Source organism: Atractosteus spatula, chromosome 11, assembly GCF_055471065.1.
Source record: "Atractosteus spatula isolate fAtrSpa1 chromosome 11, fAtrSpa1.hap1, whole genome shotgun sequence".
Classification (NCBI taxonomy): domain Eukaryota; kingdom Metazoa; phylum Chordata; class Actinopteri; order Semionotiformes; family Lepisosteidae; genus Atractosteus; species Atractosteus spatula.
Genome location: NC_142716.1, coordinates 47,348,172 through 47,359,597, shown reverse-complemented (window position 1 = coordinate 47,359,597; position 11,426 = coordinate 47,348,172). Strand labels below are relative to the sequence as shown.

Here is an 11,426-nt window from a genome sequence, read left to right as displayed (position 1 = left end):
CCGGACCATCAACCCGATCAGGAACTCCCGCCGTAACAACCGCATTCCTTTGGTGCTTCCTTACCACCCTAACACACTTCCTATCCCCAGGACCATTAACCACAACTTTTCCATCCTACAGGATGATCCCTCCATTGGGGCCCTCTTTTCTGATCGCCCTATCATCTCATATCGCCGACCACCTAATCTGCGTAACCTCCTTGTTCACAGCTCCCTTGACCGCCCTAAACAACCATCCACACCTGGCACTTTTCCTTGCAACAGAACTCGCTGTATCACCTGCAAGTACACAGCCACCACCACACTCATTCAAGGCCCCTCAGGACAATTCCGGATCACCCAGACAGCATCTTGTACCTCCAGCAACCTTATTTACTGTATCTCTTGCAGTAAATGCCCAGCCATCTACATTGGAGAAACAGGAAGGAGACTCGGAGACCGCTTCAGAGAACATGTCAGGGCTGTGAAGATTAAAGATCTCTCCAAGCCCATTGTTTCTCATTTCACCTCTGACGGCCACGACCACTCTAATCTCTCCGTCTGTGTTCTCAAAGACGGTTTTCCGAACTCATACATCAGAAAGACCACCGAAACTAAAATTATTCTACAGCTAGGATCACACATTCTCCCTTCCCTTAACGACAGACTAATGTTCTTTTAAATTTTCTCCATTCATTGGAAGTTTCATTTCACACCTCTTTGCACCCATTCTGACTTCACACCTCTTGATTGGCCTCTCTTTCTGTCCCCTACTCCCGCCTCTCACTCCTCCTCCCTCCCAACCTTTGTTCTCCCGCTACTTTACCTTTGCCTACTGCCCTGTCTCTCTCACACCTGAAGAAGGCTCCACGGCCGAAACGTTGTGTTCTCTTTCTTCTTTTTTTCAGCATGGAATAAACCTATTACTTGTTCTGTTAAAGGTATTATGTCATTGTATGACATCTTTGAGTAAGTAGTTTTACAGCCTTTGTCTTTCTCCCCTCTTACCACCTAGACCAAAATTATATGAATTGTGCTTTGTGCCACATGAACATCCAAAAATATATATATTTAAGAAGTAAGCGACCATATCCTTTGACCTTTTAAACATCAGCATTAGAACCACAATCAGTAGTCTTCGAACGTAAACCCAGTAGTTAATTGAATGCATCCATTCGTATTTTCATCAAATATTAAAATGATCATTTATATTTTAAAAAATCCATCTCTAATTTAAAAATACCCCCCCCCCCACACTGTTTCTGTTCCAGTTTACATGTGGAAAGAGAGACCAGTTCAGTTCGTTTGAGAAGCAGGTTCCTTCCAGCACAGATGATCACGAAAATATTTTTTTAAAAAGTATGTCTTTTTAAACAAATACGTCCACGTCTAAAATACTGCCGTATTTCGTGGTGAATAAATCACACAAAAACTCAAACGCCTAAACGCGGTTTTAAAAGAAACCGGAACAACCATCAGTTGCGTTCAACACTTTTGCTTTCGCAATATTTTACGCAGGCACCTGAGTAGACAGTCCGGCTCAAGCCCGGGCACATGGGGTCCTTTCTCTTTTTTTTTTACAAAAATCTCAATGCGCTTAGTTTCTTACACATGCAATTTTTTTTTGATTCACTCATTGCGGAAGGAAACATCTTTTGCAAAGGTTTAATTATATATATATATATTTTCGGTAGGAAATGGAGGAGGTGGATGTCGAGCCGACCACAACAGTATGTTCTCTCTCTGGTTTATCATTTGTAACTCGGGGGAAAAAAAAACGTGTAGGAACCCTGTAGACGTATGCGTGTTCAGTTTTGTAGTCGCACATTTGCCTAAAGAAAGCGGGTGTTTGCTGGTTCCTGAAATGAAGAACAGAGGTGGCTGTAATAAAGGCTATGAGTGATCTTCGCCTCTATTTGAATTTGAGGCTGAATGTGTCAAGTTTCCAGCGCTTTGACGCGATCCCGGTGATATCAGGATATTTGGTCATTCAGAACTTCATGAAACATTATTGCACAGCATTTCATGATCCCTTTTTATTGTTCACAGCTGGTTTCAGGGGATCGCTTTTTCTTGCAGCTAGGAGTAAATGTTAAGGGATTTTTTTTTTGTCTGCCGGGGAGGAGGAGGGTCGTGAGTTTTTCGCCGCTGTCGTCTCTCTCCGTCAGACACCTCCGGTGCTTGCCCTGGGTCTGCCGGTCCTCACTGCGGACGAGAACATGTTGTTCGGGACCCCTTTCTGATTTAATAAAGGATTCGTTTAATTTAAGTATAAAAAACTGAATGCACGGCTCAGTCCTGAACAAGACCACTTGATTAGAGAAAATAAAAGGTAGCACAGAGACGCGTTTACTGTCCTGTCTGACTCCTGGTTTCGATTTAAAGTATATTATTATTATTATTATTTTATTTTGCAGATCATCCCAGGTGTTGACTTCAGGCAGAAGCACTTGGGCTTTGTGTGGGGTCCCAGGGACATACTGACCTATGAGACTCAATACAAGACAGCAGGTGAGACTTCCCTACTGTTACATGGTGCCTGTTTCTGGGTGATTCTTTTTTGTTACAGCTCAAATGGAGACTTGTTCTTCCTTGATCGCCCTGTCAGGAGCCCCAGTTGCGTTTGCGAGCTGCCCGTGGATCCACGTGGTCAGGAAGGATGAAGACATCTACTCTCCCATCCTGCGCAAGCTCTTCAACGAGTCCCACCACATCTTCGTCCAGCTGCAGAAGAGCACGGACGCCGCCGCCAGCAAGGCCAAGAAGCCTCGGTACACGGCCTCCGTCACCATGGAGATCCATAGAGAGATGGCTTACTGGTTTTGAGTATCTGGCGGGGGTGTGGGTGGGGGCTCTGTTCTTTTGTCGGAGTAACGTTTCTCATCCATGTTGGGTAGAATCCATGCAGGATGAATTCAGTCGTTGTGATCAGTAATGTACCCTTTCAAGTTTTTTTTCTAATGCTGTGGCCAAATAAGATAAGATTTTTATTGTCCCCTGTGGGACATTTTTTATGGACACCCAGCACTCCTGTACATTTAAATAGAATGCAAACAAAAAAAAGAGAAGAAAAGAAAAACATTGCACATTATTCTATTACAAAAAAATAAGAAAAACATTGCACGTCATTCTGTTGCACATGTACAGTATAACGCATGACAACATGTAACATTTATAACACATCCCAAAACATATCGCACTCAAGTGGGTTGTAAGAGTTGTGAGAGTGACTTCTCTGAGAATGAGAATTAAAAATGAGATTAAATGACTTCTCTGCACAATTCACAGCAAACCCCAGACACGATGCGGGATGCTTGAACTGTCCTCCTGTATTTGCAGGTTTGTCAGCATTAGTAAGAACTACCGATCAGTGATCCGGGCCTGTATGGAGGAGCTCCAGCAGAATGCAGGTACCAGGAGTTTCACTCCTGTCATGCAGAACACGTCTCATGGCTGTGACAACAGTAGCTGCAGGGTGATTTTTTTTTAAACTATCCTTTTTCGGTTTCTTAGCACTGCCATTAATTTGTTGTGATTTTTCTGTTCCCTGCAGTTTCTGCACGTGACGCGGCTCTAGCAACACAGTATGGCAATCAGGTAGGGAAAGCTCTTTTTGAGCTCCTTGCTTCGTACTCATTGACGTAACTGAATTGATTGCATGCAAACTGTGGAAGAGCATAGCTTCTGACGCTGCTGCAATCTCATCTTCCCTTGGGGTTCAGCAGAGTTGCTGGGGAGGAGGTAAAAAAGTCACGTCAAAGAGACGTTTTATGGAAACTCAAAAGCCATCAATTAGGAAACTGTAGAACTCTAAGGCTGAAAGTAACTAAAGATGGACAGAGTGGTCTTCTTACCCCTTGACGTTCTCCAGACAAGCTGAAGTGGTGGCTCTGTGGCTCAGGATCTGCGCCTGTGGCTGGAAGGTTGCTGGTTCAAATCCTGCGGCCGGCAGAGGAATCCTACTCTGTTGGGCCCCTGAGCAAGGCCCTTAACCCCAGCTGCTCCAGGGGCGCCATATAAATGGCCGACCCTGTGCTCTGACCCCAAGCTTCTCTCCCTGTCTGTGTCTCAGGGAGAGCAAGCTGGGGTATGTGAAAAGACGAATTTCTAATGCAAGAAATTGTATATGGCCAATAAAGTGATCTGATCTTATTTTATCTTATTATCTGTGCATATCCATACAGGTATCAATTCTGTTGGCCGTGGAGTTAATCTGGAATCTATGTGAAGTCTTGTTCATCGATGCTGCCCCAGGTTTGTGTTTTATGCAACCAACTTTACAGACTATATTCATGAACATGAGCTCATGAACATTAGTTTTTGGGTAAAGGTTGATAGTGTTTCTGTGAAGGTAAACCTGGTCCCTGCCAGTTTCTGTAAAGTGTTGTATGACAATGCCATCTTTGCTAGTGATATCAATATACAACTAATTACATTTATTAATTTGGATGGTGATTTTTTTACGAAGGGTTTATTAAGGGTTTATCTGGTCAAGATGGGAAGCTTGCGGTTTTAACAGTAGTTCCTGTATGCTCAGTCTCCCAGCAGCGTGAATGAAGTGGAATAAATAAAGGTTAATTCCATGTTGAAACGTAGAAGAAAGATGAGACAAAGAAAGGGGAGAAAAAGTGTCCAAACAAAGAGAGACTTGGGGGAGAGGTGTGAAAAGATTAAATCTGTAAATGGATGGAGAGGTTCTAAAAATAAATTTTTCATTTGATCGAAGGGGGAAGGTGAGATTAAAGGATTATCTTGGCTTCTGGAAAACCACTGTACACAGTGACCTTCAGCCAGGTGGAAATGGTTGTGTAAGCTCACCTTGCCCTGCCTGTGTGTTGGGAGAGAGTGCAGGGCTAGGGATGGAGCTGTCTTGCATGTGGTTTACAGTAAATGTTTGCAATCATGTCTTTTAAGCTGGCACCCTTCTGCTGCACCTTCTGGACTGGGTTCGACTGCACAAGGCCGGCGTCGATGAGCAGGCTCATGAGGTCCTGCAGAGCGAGAGCCCCGCGCAGCACCCTGCCTACTGGGACGTGGTACGCGGTGGGGCGGGACCCCCTTTTCCTGCATCTGTGTGTTCGGGGAGCGTTTTCTGCCGCTGCCTTAAATTGGGATCCTGCCGAAAAAAATGTCAACACTACCTTTATTATCTGATGCGTGATTTCGTTAATTTGGAAAACAAGAGGTTTGGCGGGGCAGGCGTGTTTTATTTTGTTATTGACAGCAGTTCTCTTGTCTGCCACTTCTTGCATCTCGGGTTTTGGGATAAAGTTTCTAAATTGGTTTCAACCAAGAGCATTGGAACTGTAGCAGCGTAGTCCCCATGAGAACCAGACCTGTGACGGCCTTTCATTTATTCTAGCCTCAGCTACCCTCCAGATCCCCACGGCGGCATTGCTCGTCTTAGTCATTCTACCATTGGCACAAGCCTTTGCCGTCTCAGCAGGCTGTGAGGAAGGAGCCAGCGCTGTGCTGAGACTATCTGTGCCACTGCCAGCCTGCAGGGTTTCGAGCGAGAGAGATTTGAATCGAGGCTTCAACAGTATTTAGTGCCGCTTGTGGGCTAAAACATCAGTGCTCATTTGAGGGTACATGTGCCTTCCTTTGCTGTTGCTGTTGGAGAATTGCAGTGCTCTTCACCTTTTTTTTAACTGCACCAGTCTGCCTCTCTCCTCATCCTCATCCACTCCCGATCTTCCACCCCTTGCCTTCAGGTGATCTCCTACGTCCTGCAGGGTCGGATGGTTGAGGCCAGGCAGATCCTGGGGAAGCAGGCTTCCCAGCAGCCAGGGGCGCGGGCCGTGTACAAGCTGCTGGACAACCTCATGATGAAAATGCCCATTTACAACGTACGAACCAGCTGCGTTTTTTTTTTGACAGCTGTTTATTGCCTTTGCACTTCTCAAACGATATCGGTGATGGACCGAACATTTTCCTCTTGACGTATTCACTGTGCATTTCATCCACATTAGGCAGATTCGGCCATTCGGTATCATGCATCCTGGCAGCAATTAAAAACGTTCTTGTAAAATCCTGTCACCGTGACGCGCTTTGAAGAAGCGACGCGTGACGTGCTTCTTGGCCGTAGCGCGAGTTGGACACACCTTCTCGTCTTTTCCAGAGTCCTCGTATTTTGCGGTCAGATGCAAATAGGATGGGGGGGGGGGGGGAATAATCGAGCCGGAAAAAAAAATAGGAATAAAGAAAATACAATGTTTTCCTCTTGCCTGGTGAAAGTGGGCGGCGAGCGGAGTTGATTAAGTTCACGAATGCTGGTCTGTTTCCGTTTCTGTTTCTGTGACGCGCAGCCGGGGGGGAACCAGACGCTGACGGAGTTCGATGTGAGGTGGCGTCACTGGCGCGAGGAGTGCACGCGCTGCCTGGAGGACAGCTCCTTTGCTGGGGACCCCCACCTGGAGCTCATCTGCAAGGTAGCCACCCGGGACGGGCGGCATACACAAGCCTGCGCCCTCCCTCGCCGGGACTCGCAAGCTAGGGCCGCTCAGCCTCGTCGTCGGGTGGCGCCTCATGGGAGAGTTTACTCGGCCAGAGCGCGTCTTGCATCGGGGGCAACAACATTGCCCTGGAATACCTTCTGTATCTAGTACCAGTAAGGAGAACAGTGTGTGTGCAGGCTCTGAATGGTAAATTCAGCTTGGGATTACATCACTCCAGTGCCATTTCCTGCGGCTTACACCTAAACACAAGTTGTGTCAGTGCTGGCGATAATAAAACGTCTGATTACACAACGGCTTATGATGGCAGCTGACTAACAGTCTTTATCCTCAGCAGGCAGTCACTTGTGATTTCATGGTTTCTGAGGGTGTAAACCATGACAAGGGCGAGGTGTTTCGGAGGGGAACGTTGAGAGTCCCGTTCCTCACCTGGGATTGGCGGACCAGCAGAAACCGTCCGATTAACTTTGATTTTCGTTTGCAGATTCTTCTGGGCGACGAAGACACTCTGCTGGAGCAGAAAGAGCTCTTGGGCACCTGGTACCATTTCCTGGTCACCCGTCTCCTGTACACACAACCCACTGTCAAGCCTACAGAGCTCCATTACTACGCACAGGTAGTGGCAGATCAGTACTTATCTTTTCCAAGTGGAAACAAGCTAGTGTTGGCTCGCCCCTAACTCAACCACATCTCGATGTACAGCCCTCCACCGGCTTAACAGTACTTACATAAAATCTGTGATGGCTGAATTGACTTAAAGCTTTGTTAGCATTGCCTTTTAAGACGGCAGGGGTCAATACACTAGAGTATGGAATCAGAGGAAGACTATTTGGAAAGATACCTTGTCAGTTTTTTTTATGCCAACCATGCTGGTACAGAGCTAATGAAAACAAATCTACCTCGAAGAATAACTGCTGTAATTTTACTTTCATCTCCTCTGTGAAATAAGAAAAGTGAAAGCTTACTGTCTTGGAATTCCAGTCCAGCATGGACATGTTCTTGGGTCCTCGTGCTCCGGAGCCTTTGGACAGCATCCTGTTGGCTGCATTCGAGTTTGACATCCACCAGGTCATAAAGGACTGCAGGTGAGAAACCTGACATCGCAGAGGCTGTTTCCAGTCTGATAATAACAATAAAAAATCTCAAGACCAGTGCCTCAGTGAGAGGCCTTTCTGTCACACTGCCACAGGGTGGAATTGCAGCAGGGGGTGATGTGCTCTTGTGATAATCATGTCCTTTTTCTCTTCCTGTCCTTCTCCTTCAGCATTGCTCTCAATAACTGGTGGTTCGTTGCTCATTTGACAGACCTGTTGGATCACTGCAAACTCTTGCAGTCCCACAACCTTCAGTAAGTGCGTGACTGTTCTACACAGGGCAGCAGTTAGACGACACGCTGGACCTTGCAGCTTGCACTTCGAGATTGAGATAAATGGTTTCAGAAGCAGAGTGAAACTGTGTCTATTGATGAGTGCTGGCAGGAATTGTGATTTGTGTTTTAAGCTTTTTTTAACAACGGGGAGATTCAACTCCTTGTCTACTAATTAAACTTGACCTGCTTTCCATTTATAGCTGTTTTTTAAGACTTTGTTTTGGATGAAGGAGTTCAGAATTAGTGGTTTGCTAATCTTTATCTTGCATAATTACATTAAGTCAGCTTGGGTTTTTTTTTTTTAGAAAATGTTTAAAGCAACTCCCTCATCTGATTGTGATTGAATTTTATTTTGCTTCAGCTTTGGTTCCAATCTAAGGGAGTTTCTCCTCTTGGAATATGCTTCTGGCCTCTTCACCCATCACAGGTACGTGAACAGGACTGGGTCGTTATTGGCCCCTATGATGGGGTATGTAGTGATTCCTCTGAGGTACACGAGGGGAATTAAAAATCACCATGTTATATCTATTTATGCAAGACAGAACAGATGTCTGTAGGTAGTCCTTCATTACCATCTGACATGCCCTTAATATACCTAGGTGCTGACTTTGAAGTTATGCCATTATTCTCAATTCCCTTATCTCTGTTGACCTTCTCATCCTGTCTGTGCTCGTGTTTTGTTGTGGGTTCCTGCATGTTTAATTCTCTTACCCCTAATCGTTAACCAATTAACTTTTACATATCGGACTTGGGGGGGGGGGAATAAAGGCACGTCTTTAAGTGGGTCCAAAATCCCGTGAGTGAGACGCTTTGTTGATGTTACTTTGCTAAATGTTCGGCCAAGGAGTCTGCCACAGCCTCTTCCGTGCATGTGCACAGTCTCATTCCTGTGTCGCCTGTCCCCAGCTTGTGGCAGCTGGCGGTGGATTACTTTGACCACTGTCCGGAGTTTGGGAGGGTGTACCTGGAGATGCAGATCGAGAGGGTGCCCCTGGACACTGAGCGCAAGGCTGTGAAGGTGCTGCGGATCTGCGAACAGAGGCAGATGGCAGAGCAAGGTAAGGGGGTCCTGCAGGGAGGCATGGGCTCTAATATACAGAGTGCTGGAACTTTGCTTGTGTTCTGTCGAGATAAACAGATGGGCTTCCTATTAGGCATGTTCATAAAGTCACTGCCCTGCAGCAAGAGACGTCTGTCCTTTAATGAAAACATCCAGATGAGGTGTTTGTTTCCCATAGTCCTTCCCCCTACAGCCTGTTCGTTATCCGTATTGTATGTCTCAGACCTCTGCTGCATGATAAGTCATGTGTTTTATAAGGTCTTATGTTGAGTATACAAGAGAAGAATTAATTGCAACAACACATAACCTAATGTTTACGGATGCAACCAACTCCTGCAATTTTTTTTCACACCCTGAGATGCTTACATTTACAAAGTCCCGGGTTATCTCATTTTTTGCCTTCCTGTTCTCTGTCAGTGCGCAGTATCTGCAAGATCATGGCTATGAAAGCTTTGCGCAACCAACGCCTGGGCTCAGCGCTTTCCTGGAGCATCAGAGCCAAAGACGCCGCCTTCGCCACCCTTATCTCCGAGAGGTCAGTCCCGCCTTAAGACCTTGTTGTCTTCGGGAGGTCAGTCCCTCCCACCTGGTTATTTTCCATGTGTCCCCCTTCCCAATCACGCCCAGTTCCCACGATCTGCGTTCCCTCTGCACCCTGTCGCAGGTTCCTTCAGGACTACTGTGACCGGGGCACCTTTTCTGACCTGGACCTGATAGACAACCTGGGGCCGGCCATGCTGCTGAGTGATAGGCTCACCTTCCTGGGTAATGCTCGTTCCCCCGGACGAAACAGACCAAAAAAAAAAAGCTTGCAAAGGTCTCTTTGCCTTTCCTTCCACATCTGTAACTTCGACCTGTTTGAACTTCCCCATCTCACTTTTATAAAGATCATTTCATGCACTTAAGTCTTCCTAATGCTGATGGCTCCAGGGGGGTCTCAGTCTCTCCAGGGAGTCTCGTGGAGGGCTGGTGTGTCTGTGGGTTTCTAGAACACCGGGGCTCTTAAAAAGCAGCTCATTATTGGCTAAATGAGTCCAATTTAACAGCTTCTTCCAACTCTTGGGTGCTGTTGCTTTAATGAACCCTTGAAAACCTGCAGGCACACCAGCCCTGCGGGACCACTGATATAGAATGAATTACTGCAGTTTTGCTGACTTTGTCCAAAATCTCCCTCAAGATTTTATGCTGCCAGAGATGCTTCAGGAACAAAACTTCATTCCTAGCCTGCTATTCACTGGAATGATGCATGTTAGTGCTGTGAAAGTAAGCATCTGCTATTAAAGCAATTGTTTGGAAAAGGAAACATTTTTTTTACTCCTGGCTTCCTCTGTGTTTAAATGAAGTGTAGTTCCAGGTTCAGCTGCCTGTCATGTGCGCTGCTGACTGACCCGCGTTGCCGATAAGGAGTGTCGTGTGGCGTTGAGCAGCAGTGTGGGGTTTTGCAGGGAAGTACCGCGAGTTTCACAAGATGTACGGGGAGAAGAAATTCCCGGAGGCGGCCAAGCTGCTGCTGTCCCTCATGACGGCCAGAATTGCCCCCAAGAACTTCTGGATGACCCTCCTGACCGACGCCCTACCTCTCCTGGAGCAAAAACAGGTCAGAACATGGACCCTCCCTAGTGGGTGCAGGCTGGCTTCTTTATTTACTGGACAGGATGGACATGTCCCAGCTTCTGTTCACAAATCCTCTTTTTTTTCCCCCAGGTGATATTTTCAGCAGAGCAAACATATGAACTCATGCACTGTCTGGAGGAACTCACGTCAGGAGCAGATGACTCAAAGGATGAACACGTAGGTCATGTAAGTTGGAGAATGAGACGTGTAAACACTTCTTATGTGTTAGGTTAAAATGAACTCTTTATTTTATATTATATTTCTTTTTCAGTCTTTCAGGGCAACAGCCCAGCAGGACAATCATCAGCAGATTCGGACCAGTGGAGGGAGTTTATATTTGCCCAATTAAACCTTAACTGAGCACATTTTACCCTCCTCTTGATTTAGAAAGACTCACAAAAGGTGCCGGACTGTGCCCCTTGAGGAGCTCTTAGGAGGGAGTCCTGCGGTTGTGCATCTACATTAACAATAGGGACGTATAGGAGGAGCTGAGAGAGTCTCGAGTAAAATGGTCTCCCCAAATTTCCTACCTTTCTACGGTATTCACTACCCCCATCTACTGTCTCCTCTCATGTGTGTAGTTTTTTTGTTGGAGGTGTTTTGTAAAGAGCTTTGAGAAGCCACCTTCAAAGGCACTATATAAAATAAAGTTTGTTGTTGTTATTATTGTTGTTGTAATTATTATTATTATTATTATACATTTGCTGTTTCTTCTAAGGTTGAAGACATCAAAACCACTAAAATAGAGCTCCTCCGTCTTGCACTGGCACGGAACCTGGCGGCCGCGATTGTGGAGGAGGGCACGGTGGACTCGTGGTGAAAACCGATCCAATTCTCTACTTGTGTATATACATTTTTATTATGGGTTCTTTTTTTCTGCCGAGATAATAAAGCTAATTTTCTTCATAGAATTGGTTTGTGACCAGTGAGTTAAGCTACAGCCTGCAAA

The 11,426-nt window shown here is 46.0% G+C and overlaps 1 protein-coding gene across 1 annotated transcript; it reads left to right on the top strand.

The window, feature by feature from the left end:
- Positions 1–1,493: 1,493 nt before the first annotated feature.
- On the top strand, positions 1,494–11,388 carry nup85 (nucleoporin 85). Its single transcript, XM_088927064.1, has 19 exons — positions 1,494–1,709; positions 2,397–2,490; positions 2,588–2,750; positions 3,319–3,389; positions 3,533–3,576; positions 4,164–4,233; positions 4,894–5,015; positions 5,694–5,828; positions 6,288–6,410; positions 6,919–7,050; positions 7,416–7,519; positions 7,699–7,782; positions 8,165–8,230; positions 8,710–8,861; positions 9,281–9,398; positions 9,528–9,628; positions 10,309–10,460; positions 10,568–10,663; positions 11,196–11,388. Exons 1-19 carry the CDS (start codon positions 1,677–1,679, stop codon positions 11,295–11,297), a joined length of 1,962 nt encoding a protein of 653 aa, XP_088783190.1. The 5' UTR covers positions 1,494–1,676; the 3' UTR covers positions 11,298–11,388.
- Positions 11,389–11,426: the final 38 nt, after the last annotated feature.